Source organism: Parasteatoda tepidariorum, chromosome 1 (assembly GCF_982258835.1).
Source record: "Parasteatoda tepidariorum strain Cologne lab strain chromosome 1, Ptep-v5.0, whole genome shotgun sequence".
NCBI lineage: Eukaryota > Metazoa > Arthropoda > Arachnida > Araneae > Theridiidae > Parasteatoda > Parasteatoda tepidariorum.
Window position 1 is genome coordinate 25,127,113 of NC_141755.1, and position 23,829 is coordinate 25,150,941.

The 23,829-nt window shown below is 31.3% G+C and overlaps 1 protein-coding gene across 1 annotated transcript; it reads right to left on the minus strand.

The window, feature by feature from the left end:
* Nucleotides 1-509: 509 nt before the first annotated feature.
* On the minus strand, nt 510-23,413 carry LOC147816338 (glucose dehydrogenase [FAD, quinone]-like). Its single transcript, XM_087160390.1, has 12 exons — nt 23,247-23,413; nt 20,413-20,573; nt 19,174-19,376; nt 17,666-17,855; nt 16,113-16,244; nt 14,660-14,781; nt 11,746-11,913; nt 11,121-11,271; nt 8,028-8,176; nt 6,791-6,968; nt 2,235-2,457; nt 510-767 (listed from the first exon to the last, which is right to left on the minus strand). The coding sequence occupies exons 2-12, from the start codon at nt 20,564-20,566 to the stop codon at nt 617-619; spliced, it is 1,821 nt and encodes a 606-aa protein (XP_087016516.1). The 5' UTR covers nt 20,567-20,573; nt 23,247-23,413; the 3' UTR covers nt 510-616.
* Between the last annotated feature and the right edge of the window lie 416 nt (nt 23,414-23,829).

Sequence of the window (23,829 nt, forward strand, 5' to 3'; positions counted from 1 at the left end):
TGCAAAAGCTGAGACTTTTTATAACTTTTTTTTAATTTCATTAAGAGTCCGCAGATACAAATCCTTCAAGAATAAATGTGCGAACATTACACCACAAATAATAACAAGTCTCCACAAATACAACGTCCCACTTTTATGTAGTTTTTGTAAACATCTGTTATGAGAATTGCCTGTAATATACACTAAGGATATACGGAATCGTAGAATAAAATCTACGAATCAAACGAAAAGTCCTTCTCTTCCCCCGCGCCCCAATGAAAAAAATTCACGAAAAAAAAGAAAATCCAGAATTTTTTGCCCTCCATTTACAAAAATTCATAAAAACTACTCATTATATTGACATTTTTTAGGGATTTAAAAGATTTTTTTAGGGTTTCAAAAGGATTTTTCTTTATTTAAGTTTTAAATGTCAAATATTTTTTAACAAACTTTTGGTTCTAGTAAATAAGTCAATGTAAAAAAACTGAAATAGTATAATTTCAACTTCACTTAGAAAAGAAGCCATTACATGCATATATTAAATTTATTTTTGAACTATGGCAAGGAAACTATTTTAAAATTAGTCATCAAAAAAAATGAAAGTCTTATTACTATAAAATCACAAGCAGTAAGTAGCTTATTTTTTGAAATATTCACAATCAATACTATCTTTTATTATATCCGATGCTTTTTCAGCGACCATAATTGTAGGGATATTTGTATTTCCAGAAGGAATAATGGGCATGATTGATGCATCCACTACACGAAGTCCTTGTACACCTTTGACCCTAAAACGAAACAAGAAATTTGTTCACATGTACAGAAACATTGGGTTACACATGTATAAATAAAGGTATAAAAATAGACATTTAAAGTTTCGATTCGATAAACATAAACCTTCTTTAGTTTCTAAACACACACATAAAAAAGGTTCTTGTTTCTAGAGCTAAAATTATAGTATGTTGGTTTTTGCATATTCATTTGTGGTTAATTCACGTTTTATTTTATTTATTTTTTTTTGTTGCTTAATTCAAGAAATTACTATTAACTAAGTGTACGTCTACATAAAAAAAAATATACCCACGAGGAACATATTGACAGAAATTATTTAGAAGAATTATTCATTTCTGAGTTATGTAGTCAACTTATATTATATAAACAACAAATCAATCTCTTTTGGAGGAATGAATAATATTTGTATCTACTGTGCAGCGTTGAGATTTAAGTTGTCAAAATCGTAATATAAAAATAAATTTAAAACTATTTTCATACAATCATTGAAGTGAATCATGACGATGGCAATGTGCAAAATCATGCACATTGCTTGGTTATCATTGACAAATTCGAACACATCGAGCTGAATTTGAATAAGTGTCAATCCACCAACGGGAAATGAATCCCGTTCTTCATTAGGACATTTCAATGCTTCAACATTTGTTGAATCACATTTCAAATAGAAGAACACTCGTTTGAATTCTCATGTAATTAGCATTGAGATATCAAAATTGCTTTTGTTAAGTGTTAAACGAAATAATTAGTAAAAAAATATTCTGTGTTTTAATAAACAAAAATTTATTTAAACAAGAATATTCAAATGGATAGGGTATAATTTGTGCTACGTATGCAAAAGTTAAAAACAAAACCCGAATAAAACATAAATCAAGTACAGAAATGGACATACTATAACAGACATACTATTAAATATGTTCATTTCTGTGCTTGGTTTGTGCTTTATCCACGATGTTTTTCATTTAAAAATATTTTTTTCTTAAAATATCGATAATAAAAACTTTAATAAGTGTACAACAAAAACAAAGTACAAAAAAATATTTTCGGCGTTTTCGTAAGCAAAAATTTTTATAAAACAGAATATCCAAATAAATAGGACATACTTTGAGCTACGTAGACTAAAGTGAAAAAAAACATGAATGAAGCACAAATCAGGAACAGAAATGGACATACTATGAGATATAGCATATCCATTTCTGTGCATGATTTGTGCTTTATTTACGATGTTTTTCACTTTGAAAATTTATTTTTGTTAAAATATATATAGTAAAAACTTTCATTCGACATCAATAATAATTAAATAAAAAAAATCGAAACCTAAATTTTCTTTGCTATTTTAGATTTAGAAGACTATTAATATTTATCTATAGTAAAGTCAATATTACCATTATATTTGATTAATAATTTTTAAAATTCTAACCATAAACTTTAATGCATTGATTTTAACAGGTTAAAAATGGCAATACCTTAACAGTGGATCAACAACAGTGGTGGGATCTCGGGGATTTCCCATTTTAGCTGTTCCCACTTGATGACTCATTGTTATGATAACAGATCTTGCAACACACTCCAAATACTTGTCCATGTCCTCTAGGAATTCTTCACATCCAGGAACAGTTGTATTAAATGGTTTGGAACCAACTCTCTGCAGTTCTTTACTAGTTCCGATTTTCAAACACATTTTCATGCCTTGAGAACAAAAACACAGAGATTGAAATGAAGTTTAAGTTCTTTAGAATATTGTGTCCTACATAATGATTTTCGATAATAAAGCGATATTGCGTTGTTGTTTTTGTTTTTATTGCCTACTTGCCATTCCCAAAGCATGCTTGGGAAACCAAGACTGAGGGTGCATTTCTTATTTATAAGTGGCATCATCTATGGCCAAGAATACAATTTCAGTCACACACACGTACCAGTATCTTTCCCTGGGCGGATCCATTCCTACATCCATTCATTCATCTACAGATCGCGATTTTCCCCTGAACTAGAAAATGATCAATCAGTGCCCCCAAGGATTTGATTTGTTATGGGAAGTTGGATGACTTAATGACACCAACAGATTTAACGAGCACCAGTCACCATTTAATACAAGAGGTTTCTTCGAATAATAACAAGGGGTTTCTTTGAACTCCCGTTCTCACGAACACTAATCCAACGTCCTACCAACTACGCTATTCCGTCACCTACGATATTGTGTTATAGTCGTTAATTAAACACAACTTCAAGTCATTAGAACTCTCTAGACAACAACATTGGCATTTTCTTATTTAAAAACTATTTACGTTTCCAATATTGTACATTATTTTAATTGCATTTGTTGACTGAACACCGAGTTACACAAGACTCAATAATAATAAAGAAAACTATAACTTTTTGCGATTGTAGTTGTTGTTTTCATAAGTCATTAAGGCAAGTGGTGCGATTGTTCCTGTTTTTCATTGGCGTCATCTATGGCAAAGAATTCGAATTTTGCCACACCCATACGTCACACCCGCTTAAAGAGCGAACCTATTTAAAGGTCCATTCTTTCATCCACAGGTCGTAGTTTTGACCTGGACCAAGGAACGACCATCAATCTCCAATCCCTCAGAGGTATAATTTGTTATGGGAACAAACTGGACAGATTTAACGTGCACCAGTCACCATTTACTAGATGGAGATAATCTTCGGCCTTCTGGATTCGAACTCCAGCGCAATGCAAACCAAGCTGTCCCGGCCTTTAATAATGGTGGAATAGTTAATAACTTTGCTCTTAAGTTTTAAGCCTTAAAATTTTGAATAATAATCAGAATACAATAAAAGTAAATGTCTTTAAATCAGGATAAAAAAAATTATTTACTTGGAAACAAAACTTTTATAAGTGAGTAATACCTATTATCTACAAATTACATGCTTAGTTTTTGTTGATTACAAATCAACATTTTTTTTACCTTTACCAGAATCAAATCATATTTAAATACATAGATATTTTAATGTTCAAATAAAGTTGTCCTAAAAATTCGGAATAATTAAGAAAGAGATCAAATACTAAGAGCTTCACCTACTCTGCGATGTTGGTTTCGAAGTTTTTATTTAAGGACCTTCTATTGAAGGAAACTCATTTGTGTGTGGTTAGATTTTTATTCAGATAATATTTATTCAAAATTTGCTATTGTGGAGGATTTGAAAGTTTTGTGATGAGGAATTAAACGTACTTCAAACTTAAATCACGAGGTTAAAAGAGAAATGGAACTTGAAATTAAAACAGAAATGAAGGTATATAATTTTAATTAGTTGGAGTGCAGAAATTAATTATTTGAAGAATTTGTTGACTTAAAAATGGCATTCTCAGACATCTTCGCTATATTTTAGTTCCTCATTCTAATTTTTGTTCATTATGATTAAGAAACATTATAATTTTTTTTCTTTACAAAGCAACTTACAAGTGTATTTCTTTTATTTATTTTTTTTTTTTTTTTGGATAATAGTTTTGAGGTCGGCGGCTTTGCTACTTTTTATTAAAAGGAACTTCTACTTTTCCACTTTTTCGTTAGATAAATATACATACATCTAATAATTTAATGTCGTAAGAAAGTCCAGAGAACATTTCGACAACGCCAAAAATATCCCCCCCAGTCACTTCAGCTCATCTGCATACCCTGGAATCTTATTTTACTCATGTGAATGCTAATTCTCTTGTTAATGGCATTAGTGCCTTACTACTTCCATCATAGCGCGTAGAAATATATTTTATCCTGATTCACCCCCCCCCCTTCAGCCACTTAGCTTTTTTCTGCTCTGTTTTGCATCTTTTTTTCTCTCGGCTACTGTGGTTTTTCTAGTTTCATTTCATACCTTTAATTATTCCATTTATCGTTCACAACTTTTCGTTTATGTTTCAAACCACTTTTGTTTTTTCTCATTCACTTCTGAAAATGGGCATCTGTTTTTGAGCGCTCGAAATAAGTCGGCTGTATACACTGGTTATCATAAATTAAGGAAAATTCACAAAAATCGCGATAACTCAAGAAATTACACATGGAATTTTATGAAACTTACCCACAATATACAACACATAGTAAGGTATTAAACAACATAAAAAGAAATTATCAGACATTAATAGTAGTATAGAAATTAGCACATGTATAAAATAAACAAATTGGAAGTATCGGTTTGCAATAGAAAAAGTACCTTTAATATGGAATATGATTGCCTCTAGAAGCAATACAGCACAAACAGCGATGTGTGATGCTTTCAATTATGCGGTCTATCAGTTCAATAGGAAGTGAGAGCCATTGCTCTTGTAAAGCAGTTGCAAGCGTGGCAAGGGTCTGAGGGGGCGGATTGATGGCAGATACACGCCTCCCTAGAGCATCCCAAACGTGCTCGATAGGATTCAAGTCCGGGGATCGAGCTGGCCACTCCATGCGAGTAATTGTTTCCTGTTGAAGATAATCATCAACAATGCGAGCTCTGTGTGGTCTTGCATTATCGTCCTGTAACAGGAAGCAATCACCAATTGCCCCGGCATATGGGCGCACATAAGCATCAAGGATGTTGTCTCGATAAACCTGAGCATTCACGGTTCCCCTTGGAAAGACATGGAGGTATGTGCGCACTCCTAAGGATATGCCTCCCCAAACACAGACACTGCCTCTTCCGTATGCATCTCTTTCACGGATGTTTGATGGATGATAACGGGTCCCAGGTTCACTCCATATCAAATAACGTCTACTGTCACTTTCTAGACTAAACCTGGACTCATCCGTAAAGAGAACAGGCCTCCATTGATCTGACGTCCAGTGGACATGTTGTCGGGCCCACTGCAAACGGTCTCTCCTATGGCGTGATGTGAGCGGCATGCAAATGGCTGGTCGTCTCGCATACAGACCACCTTCGTGGAGCCTTCTGCGCACAGTTGACGTTGACACCAACCTTCCGGTGGCTGCAGCAAGAGAGGATCTAAGATGTGTCGGAGTAGCGGTTCTATTCCTGCGTGCACTTAATGTCAAATATCGGTCATCGGCACTGGTCGTAACAGTTGGCCGTCCTTGACTGAACCTCCTAGATGCCGAATCTGTGGTTTGAAATTGCCTCCAAAGTCTATGAACCACAGATGGACTCACATTTAGCCATCTGGCCACTTCTGATTGACTCTGCCCTGCCTCTAGTCTCCCGATGGCTCTCCATCGTAGTTCTTCAGGCAAATGATGCCTAGAGGTCATTATTACGAATTGGCTATCTCAGATTTTCAATGTCGCAATCACAGTAAAATTTGTGTGCTTTCTCTCAAACTTGGACTTTTATGCTCCAGGCAGATGACGTAAGCCGAGTGCAGCGCCACTAATTTGCATATTGCAATTTTACTCAGCTACTCTTAGTGGACAACATATGCAAATTTTGCACGGTTTGGCTTACTTTTGAAAGAGTTATCGCTATTTTTGTGATTTTTCCTTAATTTATGATAACCAGTGTATTTTGAATTATTAAGCGAATAAGGTTTTTAATTAAATAATATCTTCCATTAAGTTTCTTATGATTACTTAATTAAACTATGATTTATTTTAACTATTTTCACCATTTTTATGCATTAAACTAATTTGAACTCTATGATCGGTACGGTGGCTCAATAAATTTTTTTCTGTTGTTTTCAATCCTAGATAAAAAATTTCTTTTTACCGATATTTTCCTATGATATTTTTTTATTATTTTACAAAGTTTAGGTCCCTAGATAAAATCAGCTTCGAGTTAAGCATGGAAAGTTGTCCAGGGTATATATCTCTTGTAGTTTCTGATATTTGAGGTTGACAGCGAACGTACCGTCTCTTCTGATAGTATAAGATATCACTTTGAATGTTTTAAAAAATTAAAGAGTCTCCTATTTTTAAAAATGCATGAATAAAGAAAGAAAAGAGAACCTATAATTTAATTGAAATTGGTAATTTCAACGAAGACTAAGATATACTGCTTAAAAAGGAAATGCTTAGAAAATATTCAACGGCTTATCGCGAAAAATGACTAAATATGAATAAATACGTACCTTCAATCATGTCTCTTAAATCTTGAGGATTAGCTAAATAGTTAGGATTGATGAGCGGTGAGTCAAACGGATTGGTTGATTTCAATTTTACAAACCCTTTACTTCTTACTTTCAAAATTTGAGACAAGCAAATATAAAATGGTTTCTTCTCATAGGGTCCATATATCTGTTTATATGCCTAAAATAAAAATAATTAAAATACTATTGAGGAAGATGGAACTGAAAATATTGAAACCTGTTTTACTGCTGTAGAAACTAAAACTGAGAGTACTAGATAAATAATCCTAAGAAATTGGTAAGATGTTATAGGATTGAAAACTTCATTCACTTCAGAAATAAACAAAACCCTGAATTGCCTCTCTGGCTCCTGGGATTGCTTTTTTTTGTTCTGTTTTTAATTACTTTCCTATCACTGTTTCTGTGAATTTTCATGTTTTTTTCTCATTTTTACTTTTTTATGTTTTGTAGGCAAATTTACGCTTTTATTTTAAGTCATTTTTGCTTCTCTACATTCACGTCTGGCAAGTCTTAAAACTGGGAGCCTATTTCTGATGCGCTTGAAACATGTCGACTGCTTGTTTTTTTCTGAAGTGAATGAAGTTTTTAATCGGGTAAAAACAGAGAGTAGTTAAAACAGGTATTGGAAATTTTCGACAGTCAAACAAGCTATAATGCTTTTTTCTTAATCCTCCCTTAGGGTAGAACACTCGTCATTTACATTAAAATAAGATTGGTTAATCTATTTTCCCAGCTAAGAAAAATTTATCATTTTATTTCAGATTTCTGTAGCAAAAAAACCCTTAAATGTTATAAATGTGATTTTTTCAATTAAATAATTTTTTACAACACGAAAAATTTTGACAAAAATCAAAAATACTTTTCTTCTAAAAAAGTTTTATTAGTAAATTAGTGTGTGAAGTTTGAATAAAAATTTTTATAGTACTTTATCTGCATTAGAATAGTGTCTACTATAGCTCTGTTAAGTATTATAGGGTTTTACTCAAACAACTAAGAAAATCAAAAAGCTCAGGCTTTAAAAATGTGAAATGGAGAGTGGTGCAGCAGATTTTACAAGTTATTACAGATGTCGACTACATATACTGAATGCAAAATTTATCCATTGGTTAGTGCATATAATTACACTGGTCCAATTGGTACATGCAATCTCTGGTACAACACTCCCCCTTACAGACGATTGTACTTAATAGATATTTAACTAGAATAAACTCATACTCACTGAGGGCATTAGACCAAATTGGAGCTTTGGTATTAATGTAGGAATTTCTACAAAATAGTTTTCGAAATTTGGATCATCCACAATAGGTCGAGGTGATTTACTGTTCAAAAAGGTCATAACTGATACAAGTTCTGGACCTGTAAGCGGACCTACAAAAACGAGCTATATCAAATCTTGATATCACACGTAGACATTATTTTAATTTTACTAAATAAGTTAATGATTTGAAAACTTGCTGAAATCACATGTTAATATATTACTGAAACTTCTAGGGAAATAAAAGTATCATGGCATCAAGCACATGAAGTCTAATGATTTTTGAAATTCATGTGAGATCCTGAATATTTGTTTTCCTTTTTTTCTTATGATACTGCAGTAAGAAAATAGGGAAAGATTTTAGCTTAATCCCTTTGTTATTCTACAATTATATAATTTCAATTCCAAATCACTAAAAATCCTAATCTAGCTATAATTAACCTAAAATACTTTTCCACTCAAGTAAAATCTGAAAGTTTAAAAAATTTGGTTTATCATTTTTCAAGAGATAACCATGTTGATAAAATGCAACTGAAGAAAAGTACTCAGCCGGATTTGCACGTAAAAAGCAACACATGAGCCCCGTTGCATAACTAGTGTTTCTGCTTGATATTATTCAAAAAAACGTATGCATTTGAGAAAAACAATCCTTCTTATTTGTCCAATTTCAAAACCTCCAAAGAATTAAAGATAGTTAGGTACTTTATTTGCGCTGCACTAGAGTTGCACAATGGGCTATCGAAGACAGTCATGGAAACATCCCTGAGGATAATCCGAAGACATCACAATTTTGATCCTCTGCAGAGTGTATGGTTCCTGCGCTTTGGTAGCCCGGTAACCTACGCGCGGAGTCGAGCACTTTTACGGTAGAACATTTTAACGAGGACCCATACCCCTCTACTTCGAGCCCTATACACTGGCTGATCAAAGTGGTCACCCACCCGCTTACTGATTTCAGCCAGTGATGCTTAACTTTGGTGTTCCATTGGGACCCTGTCTTTATGATCAGTCCACAGCGGGACCAACAAATTGAGGAAAAAGGAAGAGTTTTAATAGCATATCGTAATTTCAAATTGGCATTTTTCAACAATCGGTATCTTTTAAAATGTAGGTTTTAATGTAACAAATAATCTGAATTAAAGTGTCACAAAATTTTTGTTCAATTAGCTCTTTACTTCTATTTGGGATCAATTTCTTTTACTTGCTTTGTTGACAAAGTGGTCTTAAAAGTGATTTTATCCACTTCTCTCACACCTAAGTTTTTATTCTGAAATTTAATTGATTTTATATATTTCACCTAACTCAAAACTCTTATAAATCACATTGATTCGCACTGTTTGTTATGTTCAATGGAATACAGACATTTTATTAGTTTTTAATTCAGTTTACATATGAAGTACATAGAATGTGGTTATAATGACAGGGTACTTTTAGTTATCCAGTTTTAATCAACATAGAGGCTGCTCTGGTCGATCAAGAATTTGCGTAACCTCGCCGAATTATACCAATACCTGTATACCAGTGTACCAACACCAATATAACAATTCTAATGTACCAATACCAATATAACAATTCTAATGTACCAATACCAATATAACAATTCGCATGTACCAATGTACCAATACCAATATACCAATACCAATATAACAATTCTAATGTACCAATACCAATATAACAATTCGAATGTACCAATACCAATATACCAATACCAATATAACAATTCTAATGTACCAATTCCAATATAACAATTCGAATGTACCAATGTACCAATACCAATATACCAATACCAATATGCCAATACCAATATGCCAATACCAATATACCAATACCAATATACCAATACCAATATACCAATACCAATATACCAATACCAATATACCAATACCAATATACCAATACCAATATACCAATACCAATATACCAATACCAATATACCAATACCAATATACCAATACCAATATACCAATACCAATATACCAATACCAATATACCAATACCAATATACCAATACCAATATACCAATACCAATATACCAATACCAATATACCAATACCAATATACCAATACCAATATACCAATACCAATATACCAATACCAATATACCAATACCAATATACCAATACCAATATACCACTATAGGATTATCGTCAGCAAACAATTCAGCGCATTGAGTGGCCCGTTCGATTACCGGATTTGAATTATATCGAGTATGTTTGGGATGCTTTAGAAAGACATGCCTCAATCCTTCTCCTCAGACCCTATCTCCGCTTGAAACTTCTTTACAAGAACAATGGTTCGCACTTTTAACGGAACTGGTAGACAACATAATTTAAAGCATCATGCATCACTGTATGTACTGTGTTGCTGCTAGACATGCTCATAATCCATACTGAAGATGCTTTTTCTTTTCCAAAGTGACACATCTGATTTATTCATTTTATACATATGCAAATTTCTGTAACACCATAATTGCCAGGTTTATACTTTTGATCTTATTTTATACATTATTATGTGCACCATAATATGTGTCAGTCACATTAAATTCTATGTGTAACTTTTTGATTTCTAGTCATTTTTGTAATTTTTCATCAATTAATGATAACCAGTGTACTAGAGCAGCGATGGCTCAGGGGATAGAGCGTTCGCCTTCCAATGAGGTGAACCGGGATCGAATCCCAACGAAGGCTGGTTGATACAATTCCGACAGTGCTGACACGAATTATCCTCAGTGGTAGACGGATCATGTGTTAGAGCCCCCTTGACGTCAGGCTAACCTCGTGGTCTTTCTCTCCATGTAACGCAAATGCGGGTTAGTTCCATCAAAGTCCAAGGCAACATTTCTCTCAATACTTGATCCACAAGCTCCCTTGTTTTCTGGATTGGGTTCAAAATTACAAGGATGCGAAGTTGAACATTAGTAGTCGTAAATCCAAAAATTGGGTCGGCTGTTCAACGACGTTTATAAAATAAAAAATATAAAATAAAACAAGAGTACTAAGTACAGAAGTTTTGACTATTTTTAAAAACTAAATATTCGTAAATAAATAAATCACATACCTCGACGATTGAGGATATAATCGATGATATTGTTTTCATCTGATACCTTCTGAAGAGCATCGGGAATACTTGGATCTAACTCAAAGTTAACAACAGCTGAGCAATGTTCTTGAAAATTTTCCCCAACTCTTAAATCAGCAACAACATTGATCTGCAAAGTAACAATTATTTTGTATTGACAAAAGTTAGGTTAATTGGTACAATCAGTAAAAACAGTTTTTCTTTCAGTTAGTTACTGAAAACTTTTAACTTTCTATTATTTTCAACTATCCTTGAATATGGACATTCAAGATAATATTTTAATCACACAATACTTCACTTCTGTCAAAAATTTGATAAGTCACAAAGCAAAACTAGTGTGATTGATTTCTGCACTCTATTTTTTGGATTTTTTTATTGCCACATAATTTCGCGATCACATAATCGCACTAATTTATCAAAACTCAATGCATAAGCATTTATTTCTATATTTATTGTAAATATACAATAGGCTTCTAATTCCTGGTGTAACTTTCTTCTGAACCAATCAATGTAGCCTTAAGAACCAGAAATAATTAATTATATTTATAACTATTAATAACATTATGATGTGTTTATTAGTTTAATGAATGACTGGCACACTTACACCATGTTTTTGAAGTTCTTTCTTCGGTCCTATGCCGGAAAGCATCAACATTTGCGCAGTATTCGTGGTACCAGCAGACATTATTACTTCCTTCCTGGCTTTTACGTTGAATGTTTTGCCATTAACGTCAAATGATACTCCTACTGCTCTATAATTTTCAATTATTACCTACATGGAAGTAAAATTAGAAATGTTAAAAAATGAAATATTGCAAAATCTTTGAAATAGTTTATGAATGAATTCTAGCATTAATTTGTAAATTAAATTCTCACTAAATTAGCCGTCGAGAAAGTAAAGAACGATTCATAATTCATAATTTTGTATACCTTTTGGTTCTCAAATCATCTATATATAATTCTCTTACGTGGCTCCCAAATTTTGGCTGTATTTCTTTTCCGCTGGTGGCAACAGTTTTCATTTTTAAAGAAGTACTTTGTACAACTAAATAAGATTCTTTTCACAACACTTAAATATTTACTTTATTTTCTTCATATATACAGAGAACAGTCGGCAAAGAATTCTGTTAGGCTAAAAAACAATTCGCTAAAAAAAGAACGAATTCTAAAAGAAATAAAAATAAACAACTTAAAAAATATAAATGCTGTTGCCAGCCATAGAATTTTTTGAAAGTTTTCTTAGCAACATAAATCAAAATGACATAGAAGCGCAACTAGATCAAAATTATGATACCTTAACACTCGACGTAACAAATCCTTCAATTCTATAAGTGTTGTATCGCCAAATGCCCAGATTAACAATTGTGTTTTTAAAGAAATTCTATAAAAAGTTTTAAATAAAAAAACTTCTATCCAGCTACTTCTACAACTGCTTCTTGAAGAACTTGGCTCATTGATTAAAAATATTGTTTTAATTTTACAGTACTAACTTTACTTCTACTTACATTATTGCTATGACCCTCTTTCCTTACATTTTACAACTTCATGCTAAATTTGAGGACTTTAAGTTGTTTTGTAGATAAATACTGACATTTAGAAATGTGTACATAAAAAAAATAATATTTAGAGATTAAGAGTTGCCTTAGAAAAACTTGAATTGTTGACACTGAATTTAATAATGGAAACAATCGTTTTTGTGAAAAATTGAATTGTATTGCTGACATCAAAACTAAAAATATTGTGTTTCAACTAAACAATACTACCTTAATTTTTACTTATATAATTACTATCCTTTTATATATATATATATATATATATATATATATATATATATATATATATATATATATATATATATATATATATATATATATATATATATATATATATATATATATATATATATATATATATATATATATATATATATATATATATATATATATATATATATGCATTTTACAACTTCATATTAAACTTCTGTTGTGTGTCTGAATACTGACATTTAGAACAAAATTAAGGTTTAGAATTGCCTCGGTGAAATTTGAATTGTTAACAATGACTTATACAAAAAATTTTATTTTAACTGACAAATACTATATTATAATTTTAACTTTTTCTATGACTATACTCATTTTCTTACTCTTTTCTTTGCTTTTTATACATTTTATATTTTTGTGATAAAATAAAAAATTTATAGTTGTTCTGCTTCTGAACACTGATGAAAACACAAAATGATGGGCTTCATCAACAATCAGAAATATATACATTTATTTTACAAATTCCATATTATTAGGGTGGCGCCCTTCAGGGAATTAAAAATACAAAATTATCTTCATCGAAGCCGATGCTTTACATCCGGTGTTCAGTGGCAGACTACTATTTCATATTGTTTTACAACACATGGCTTTAGCCCTCTGGTGGTAAAGACTTTAAAACAAAACTTACAACAGTTACTTTTCTCAACAGCTGAAATTTAGAATAGTGTGATTAAGCAAAATATGTGAACTGTTTGCAATTTCAAATTAATATTGAAATGTACAGGTTTAGAATTTTCTACAGTGAAAAGTTTTCGGAACTTCAGTATTCAAAAAAGTATGCAAAAGCTAGACGTTAAGAACGTATCCAATGAGCGAGCAAAGCGAGCATTGGATTGCGAATCAATCCGAAATGAACTGCGAAAGCAGTTCCGGGGGTTGACGAGCGTCAGCGAGCAGGGGGCGAAGTCTCCTAGTTTTTTATATTATTGAACCTATTATCGTTATATTGATTATCCGAAAAGTAAAATAAAAGAAAGAACGAAAAAAAAAACTTTAAAAAAAAACAATTAGGTATAACTTCTCTCATTAAAAAAGGAGATAATAAAAAAAATTGGGACAATACTCAGTTCAAATTGCTTTTTGTACAATCTCAACAGCCACATTAGGACCCATAATCCTCATAGAATAATCCCTGACGTCTGTAAGCTACTTGAACATAGTTTCAGACCAGGTTCACCCATTCATGGCAACAGTTTTTCCAGCGAGGATGGTGTTTACCATCAAGATAATGCACCCTGTCATAAGGGTCGAATCGTCGAGGAACATTCCAGTGACTTTCAAGTCATGTCTTGGCCCCCAAATTCACCTGACCTTAATCTAATAGAGCATTTGTGGCCCTACTTAGAAAACCAAATTCGTGCTGCCTCACTACACCCTAGCAATGAGAGGGAATTGCAGGACCAGTTGGTGAGCGCTTGGTACCAGATACCTCAGACTACCTATCAGCACCTTGTGGAATCAATGCCACCGCGGGTGCTGGCAGTTTTGAGGGCTACAGGTGGTCCTACTTGTTATTAGCAGGATGGTCATAATGTAATGACTCTTCGGTGTAAAAAGATAGTAGGAAAAAGTGTTTTTTAAACTGTCTTCCGTTAAAGTGTTCTTGAAATTTTAAATCTATTCTGGTAAAATAATTTATAATATAAAATAATTTATAATATAAAATAATAATAATAAGGATGATAATATCAAATTTACTTTCTTCACATGAGCTTTCGGCAGTATGTGTAAATTTGTTCGATTCTCAGCTGGTACTAAATAACCTTTGGCTGTACTACATCGTTGTTGTCGTCTTACGGTTGCTTGAAAATCATAAAAACCTGAAATATGCATTTTCAGAGTTAATTAGAATTTATGCATTCTATGTACGTATCATATTATGAAACTTATTTAATGATAAATATAAGCGTGGCACATGCCACTCTACCATTTTCGAAATAATAAAGTTAGAATTTTACACAAAATTATGGTTAAATATTTTGCATTCTATTATATCGATTTCAACTCAATTATCCAAAAGTCTAATTGAAGGATTTGTTGGCAAAATAAACAGCTGTTTAAATCAGCAGCAGTTCTGCTGCTCATTCGTGCATCCTAAATTAAACAAATGGTTCTCTAAAATTTATACCTTGAAACCAGTTAAGGCTCATAAATTCTTCCAATAAATTCATATGCCAAGGCATAAAGTTTTTCTATCAGAATTCCAATATTCGATTCAATTAACTTAATTAATTTAATACTTACGGCGACCGGGATAGTCTGGTCGGTAAGGCCCTTTGCCCATGTCCGAGAGTTCGTGGGTTCGAACCCCGCCGGCCGAAGACTCCCCGTGTAGTAAAGTGACTGATGCACGTTAAATCTGTTGAGTCGCAAAAGTCCTCCATGTTCCCATAACAAATCAATACCTCTGGGGGTACTGGATTGGAGATCGATCGTTCTCTGAATCAGATCAAAATTACGATCTGTGGATGAATGAATGGGTCCGATCTATAAACGGGTGTGACGTTTCTTGTGGCAGAGGTCGAATTCTTGGCAATAGATGACGCCGCTGGAAATCAAGACCAATCGCACTCCCTCAGCCTAAACAGGCGGGCGTCAACAACAACGACAACAATTTAATACTTCAAGGCGTAAGCCTTTCCTATCAGAATTCAAAACTTTATTGGCTGGAAACACTGGTAAATAGTTAACTTATAAATCAAAACAAAAGAAACTGTGATATGAATTTCAGCTACAAATTGCAATAAAGAGGATTTTTTCCACCAGATAAGCCGCAAACACATGTTATAATCGTAGTATAAAATTAGGAAAAAACAGTATAAAAAGTTTACCACACTATCTATAAAAACATTTTAAGCTTAAAATTAGGAACTTCGTGTATAATTTATACTCAGTACACAAATTTGTGGAAAGAATTGTTTTTTTTTTTTAAACCTTAACTATTTTCCATTCTTAAATTTCAGAAAATGGCCAGTCTAATTGTCTATTCCATACATCAAAAAGTACTACTTATAATGGAACAAAGAGGAACACAAATATATTTAGTTAAAAATTGTAGTGTGCTCTTGAACAAAAAAGAAAAAAAACGTGAAATCAAATAACTTACAATACACTTTAAATAAAAATTAAGGTAATTGCTTAACTAGAATACCTGTTTGTCTGGGACCATTAGAATCAAGTATTTCATAACCAAGGTTCAGCCCTGTTTTGTAAATTGGATTTTTTATTTCTGTTGCAAAATTTGGCTTTTCCACTGTTATAGGACCACCTATGCCATGATAGCCTATGAAATAAAGTCTTATTAGCATAAATGCATTTCCATTATATGGGTCATTCTCACAAAAACAGTCATTTTCATGTCCCCAGTATATTTTATGTTTGTTTTACAGCTTACGAAAAAAAAATTCAGGGAAAGTGTCCTTCAGAATGCAAGCTAACAAGAGAATAAAAATAAAATTATCAATTTTTATTTTTTATCTATTTTAGGTAATTAAAATATACCAATGTGTCATTCCCTCACTTGTCCCCGCTGCTGATTTAAAAAAGGAAAAAAATTGTTTCTGAAATAATATTTTTTTTTTACAAATTCGTGTTTTTTATTTCAGAATACTGAAATATAGAATTCAGAAAATCAATTTTAAATTTAATTTCTGATAAAAATATTAACACAGCACTATTTTAAACTTTGTCCCCAGTGTTTCGCGTCATTCCCTCACAACAATGTTCTTATCACCTGCAATCTTCTTAGAATAAAAATATTTTAATAAAAACTTCAGAAGTTAACAACTGGCATCGTAGAACAAAATTGCAGTATGTTTCCATTCTCAACTTAAAGAAGCTTTGCTGTGGAATAAATTTGAATGAATCAAACCAGGTAAAATTTTTTACATTTGTCATTCCCTCATGTCATTTTTTAGAGTAAAATAAAATACAACTTCATCGAGAAAGTGGATAATTATATGTTGCTTTCTTGTATGAATATAATTGTATGTGATTGACTTCAGAAATTAATTAGGCCTATCTGTTATTTTTAAATTTTATTGAATTCGTCATTCCCTCACTAGTGTATAAAGTGAGGGAATGACGCTGAAGTGAGGGAATGATTCAAGATGAGTATATTATCAATTTTTTTTGTTCAATCGTGCCAGCCAATTTTATTTCCCAAACCTGTAAAAACTATTAAATATATAAGACTAAATTATAATAAATATTAGATATACTTAGTATGTTATCATTTTCAAACCTTAGGTAGATGTAACTTAGATAAAAACATGTATTAAAATAAAATAAAATATCATTCCCTCACTATTAGTGTCATTCCCTCACTTTTTAAATAGTGAAAATAATTAATTTACTTATTAATTAATTTGAAAAATAAATTAAAAAATTAATAAATTAGTTTATTAAATTAGTTAATTTATTTATTAAATTAATTAATTAATTATTAATTATTATAAATTAATTAATTATAAATTAATTATTTAAAAAATTAATTATTTTAAATATTAAGTATAATTTATAGGATATATACTTTCTTTATAATGCCATTACATATTTCTATTAATATGAAAAATTTCAGAGCTTTTTATTCACTTTACTTTTTTGGGATTTTATGAACTGAAAAATGACAGTTTTCATGAGAATGACCCATATATATACATATATGCTCATCAGATTTATGAATCAAAGATATCAATGTCTCACCATTTAGCAAATATGCTATGTTTTTGTTGTCCTCAAGTTTTAAAAAATATGGAAGTACATCGTCATAACTCCATCCATCTGCACCCTGCGCGGCCCAATCATCGTAATCGTGCCTGTTACCCCTTGTATATAACATGGCATTTAGTAAGCTTGAACCTCCTAGACCTTTCCCACTTGGCCATATCACTTGCTAAAAGAAAAAATACTTGTACGAGGTTTAGAGGAAGATTCAGAATTTCATTTATGTATTTATTTACAACTGATGCAAAAGGGACATATTTTACTATGTTTTGATGTCTTTCAATATAGAGACCTACACTGAGAACCACTATTTTTACCTAAGCAGCACCTGTTTCGTTGATAGTTATATTTTCGCGGCCTATGAAGGTGCGCTTGCGTGATGAGTTGGAAGCGAAAATCTGATACTCTGAGATAGAATAAATCTGTAACTAAGGTGAGGTATACGAAAGAGTTTTTGGTTTCATTTCATGACAGTGTTGATACGTCTTTATTCCTAACCCTCGTATTAAAAAAGTGCATATTGTAATTGAAGATAGGTTATTGTTACTGTTGTTACTTATCCTAACTGGTCTAGTTAATGGCCTTTATGAGCTTCATGGGTCAGTATATGTTCAGAAAATACGAAAAGGCCTTTGTTTCAAATCTGCCCTCTCAATTCTCAGGCAGGAGAGGTGATGATCGGGTGCGAAATTCGAGATATTGCATTTTCCACAGATGGAGAAAATCTTTTTACCTTGGCTAAATGTAAAACACTTTAATTGACAACTTGAAAGTCATGACATTGCAGTCTGAAATGCGTTCTCACTCTCAAAATTCAGAGCATCGCTAGGTTATTGGAGCCTCTTGAGGTGTCCCTCTGTTTAATGAACTGGCCGTTTTTACTCATTCAAAAGGGTACTTTGTTTACCTAAATTGCCTCATTTACGTTAAATTTGCGTTTTCTAGTAGTTACTTAAAATATTGAATTTAAATAGGCTTCATATAGGCAGAGAAATAGCTGCATTAACGTAGGTAGTGACCAGCTTGTAAGATTGAAGAGTAAGTCATAACACAGTCAAATTAAGATAAAACATCAATTTTAGGCATATTAAAGATAGTTTAGATAAATAAAATCAATGCTTGAAATGCACCCTAACAGTTACAGAAAATAGGAAAGCCCCTTGCCCTTGACATTTCCAGCAATTTGTTGCTAAGAAATTCTTCATAAATATATTCTTATGATATGTAATACCACCATCCAAGTTTGTAACCTACTGCTCTGAATCTCTTTCTTAGGCGAAGCTTTAAGGCTGCTTTTTACGTGTAACCAAAACAAAATGACCTTCACTATTTAATATATGTTCTTTTTACTCTATTTTAGCACATATCTAATACTAATAATTTTGTAATTTGGCGTCTTTCGCTTGCGCTTGGCTAACCAAAAGACGCTAATGTTTACAATATATAATAGGTTTTCATGATAGAGATATTTACAGAAAAAACCTTACTCTGTTAATTAGAAGTCTCCCGGTGTGATTTTGAGGGACAGTTTTATAAGCCCAGTCAATGTCTGTAAACCAAAAATTTCTTCCAAATGCAGGAATATCATTCAGTAAAGGTGGCACCCCTCCGGCTTCCAGCAGTAAAATTTTGACGCATGGTATTTCAGACAAACGGCTTGCAACAGTTGAACCAGCTGATCCAGCACCCACTAAAAGCCAATAATAAAGAAAAAATAATTTTAAATCAAGGTTTTTTGCACAATAAATTTATTTTACTATGTTAAGAAATATTTTTGCCACAGCCTTATGCTGATTGTTTTTTGTCCACTATGCAGTCAATATATATGATTAAAAAAATTGTTAATATGTGTCTTTGCTTGAAATAACTAATCATCAAATGGGAATGTATAAAAATAGTTTTATTCATATTTACTCAAAATAACAAGTGTGAAATTTTAATTTTTGATAGTCTCACTGAGATTGCACAACATTTAAATGTCTCTTACTACTAGTTAGAGAGTATCATTGGACACTCATATTCATTGCGTTTAAGAAAATATTTTGTAAAATAGAGGAACAAATCACGCGAAAACATAAAGGATAAACTTTCACAAAAAGAGATTTTTTTTTGTTCGTTTTGTTCTACTTTATTGTAGAGCACTACAATAATTAAATGATAAAGTCATTCTGTTATTAACATGACATTCTGTTTTTAACAAGAAATATATGCCTAAATATATTTTTTTGATTTGCGTGATGGTTAGATTGATTCGTGGCTCATTATTATAAAATTCTAGATTTACATTAATAAGTTACATGATAAGACTCACGACACATCAATGTCAAGACAAATTAAAAATTATCAAAATAGATTTTTAACATTTCCTGAAACGATATAGCATATCAACACGTCATAATGTAAGTATCTAAATTGACAATGATAAATAGACACAAGACTTCATATAACATAAAAAGTTATCGATTTTCAACATTAAGCATGCCCCCTTTTAGAACTGAGTCAGTTTTTGAAATATATTTCTTAAGATTTAACTTTTCATTATTGTATGTTATAAGGAATCATGATCAACTCAGCACAAAAGCAATTTGACTTGGCAACTAAGATCAAAAAAGCAACTTGCATGAGATTTTTTTAAGTGTTATAGCTACAATTTGTGGGTATTAATATATATTATATAATATAATTATAACAATTTTTTCGAATCCAGATATAAGAGCATCACTTACCAATAATAAAATCATATTCTGAATCAATTGTTGAAGGAGTCTTTGTGGGTGAAGGTGAGTTCTTCTGCGATGCCAGAGATATGAGCATAATTGGAAGCAACGGAGATGCAGCGAGCGGTGTAAAGTATGTCCTTTCCCTGGCTATGTCTATCATCCTAAGGCTTAAACAAGAGAAATGGAACCTTATTAGCTAATAATTGTTTTATTGAGCTACAGGGAAATTGAAAAAAATTCTAAAGAGAATGCTATACTGAGGGACAAATACTTCATTTCAAATTCTCTATCCCCTTCATAAGTATTCAAATATCAAAAAAGAATACTCAGGTAAACCTAGAGTAAATCATGAAGTTTTAATTGATGAAATTTTTTTCAAAGTATCCAAATCCAAACGAATTGTGGCGGGATTATGTATGATTAGGCAGTGGGCAGTTATCCTGCAACAATTTGTTTGCATTTGGATAGTTTGAAAAAAGGTTTTTCAGTATTTGAAACGTCATGGTTTAATCTGGGTTTAACTGAATTCACTTCTCTCGTAACTTTAAGATGAAAGTGCAGGAGAAACAAGATTTGCCACGAAAGGTTTCCCCTACCGCAAAGAACGTTATATTGCAGGAAAAATGCATCATGGCAAATTCGATTTCGACTGTATTAGAAATTTGAAAGAGAGGAAACAATTAGTTTAGGAACATCCAGATTAAACTATAACTTTTCAAATGCTGAAAGTTTTGCTTTCAAAATATCCAAATATGAACAAATTACTACAGGATTACACAGTGGAGAAGTAAACCATAATTTGTTTACACTTTATTATTTAAAAAACAAATCAAGATATTGAAACTTTATAGTTTACTCTGTGCACATCTTAACTCGCATTTTCCATAATTTAAATTTTAAATTACCAATGGTGGTGAAACCAGATATTATAAGAACTACTAACCAAAGAAATATTTTCATTCTGTTCCTTCAAAATTTCTAAAGACAATAGTTTTTTATAGTGAAATGATTGTTTAAAGAATTTGTGAGTACTTAAAATCAAGGGAGAGTGAGACTGGTTGATATGGTATTTAGTTTTTGTTTCTTTCATCCTTTTAACCAATGCTATCGTTAGTTAAACCACGCGACTTCAAAATAATGTTTAAAAAAATATTTAGAACTCAAAATCAAACAAATGGAACTAAGTGTATGTCTCTGCATATCATAAAATTTTTAGTCTTACCATATAGTTTTCTTTGCGCAGAAAAATCACATGATATGATCATTAATAAGCACAGCTGATCCTGACAAAATATCAATAAAAGTTATAATGGTAGATATCTAAACATTATTTATTTATTCCTTAGTTAACGGTATTACCCTGCTATGATTATTTATAAACCCTTATTAATTTTATTCTCTGTCCTCTTCATTTTTTTTCCAGCATTCAAAATTAAAGGTTTAAAACTAAACATGTTGTTCTTTAATAATATGATGAAATTATCGCGTGAACTTTTTTATGCAACTTCTTGCGTTAAAAATATTTAATTATAATTTTACAAATATTAAACAGTAAAGTACTGTTTTTTTCATAAATTATATTTAAGTTCATAATAAATTTTAAGTAAAACTCTGTTGATTTAATTTTTCCAATTAGAAATATTAATATGAAAATATTACAGTAAAATTTTGATATAAAAAGAATTTATTCGTAGAAGTCAACTATTACGACAAATTTCGAAGTTACCATCTTTTAAAGATACAAAAAAATTTATGTTTATAGCGAGTTATAAACGTATAGCCTTATGCTATTACGACATAAAAAGTTTTTAGGGAAATACATTTCTTTGCTATTTATGTGAGCAATTTTATACAAAAAATATCTAAATAGAAGACATTTTTGTTCATTTATGACTCTATCAATACAAAAGCGCAAAAACCAAACATTGTTCTCTTATTTTTACAATTTTAATCTATTGCTTTTATTAAATAATTTATCTGCGATCACTGGCTAAGTTATCTTCCTCCTGACAAAAGTAAAGTTAATCTGCTGCTTTAAAAATGCTTCCACGCACTTCAAACGAATGCACCTTTCGTTGACAATGTATCTAATCATGTTTTCTTATTCGAGTGATTCACTGTTATCAATGACATCAAAAGGCATTGCTCTACATTTCATTTTCTTCATGCAAAACCTTGTTACAATATAGAAACTTGCTGTTCGAACATTGTAAAAATGTCTGCCTTTCATAAAGTACAGAGCTACGTAATTCGGTCTACAGTCTGTAGATAAAAGTAGTTTACTGTAGAAATGTATTTTAGATTCGTTTATGTTCTGTTCTTATGTATTTTAGATAGTTATTATTTTTCAGCATTTTTTTTTTTAATTATTTCGATATTTAATTATTTTTCTTGATACCTAATTTTTTTCTGTATTTTAGATCTATTATTTATGCTCAAAATAAAAAAAGTTTATATGACTTTTACATTTTTGTAGAATTGTTTTTTAAAGAATGTAATGAACAGTTTCATCATTAAATATGTGCATTTGCTTAGAATGAAAAGCTCGCTATAAAGACAATTTCATCTGCTATTATGAATTGTTGTTAAAACGGACGTTTACTCTACTTAAAATTCTAAAGTAATACTACGATATAACTTTTCGCATCATTTCTAAATAATCTTTCGGCGAAAAGTATTAAACGAATTTTACAGCAAAAAAATTAAACTAGAATTTATGAAATCAGTTTGTTAGTAAAATTGCAATGGTAACCAAAATGAACAGGAAGTGACGTCACTTAGTCTGTATAAAAATCCAACTATATCTAGCTACTGCGAAATACAAAACTGTTTCTACTTACCATAAAAGTTAAACGGTCAATTTAAAATAGTCTATAAACTTTCAAATGAAAACTGTTTTCAGTGAGGAAATTTACATTCAAGCATAAAGATATAAAGGGAAATATATTTATAACTTCTCCTCTTTCCTAAATTATCCCAACTAAGCAAATGCATTCAGCTCTTTGATTAAGTTACAAAAATTATTTTTTTCGCTTGTTAAACAATGCTGAAAAATATTTTATGCCATTATGTAATTCGAGACTCAAATTAAAGCATTTCGCAATTGTCTGCTTTGTACATTGAACAGTTATATTAGTCAATTATTGTATAAAATACTTTAAATCAATTGCTAGAACACCATACCTATTATTAATGTTCTCATTTGTAGCTTTAAACTTATTCCAAAAATGCATTTTAAAATTATTTGAGTGCGCATGTCTAAAAGAAAAGTAAATTTCTTCATATAAATCATATCATATTCATGGATTGTTACAGACTTAGGATTTGTGAAACCCATAAAGTCAATCAATTTCATTGTTAAATCTATAACGTTTACTAGAAGCTTTACTTTTTTCATCATTTTCATTGATTTTAATGATTTCA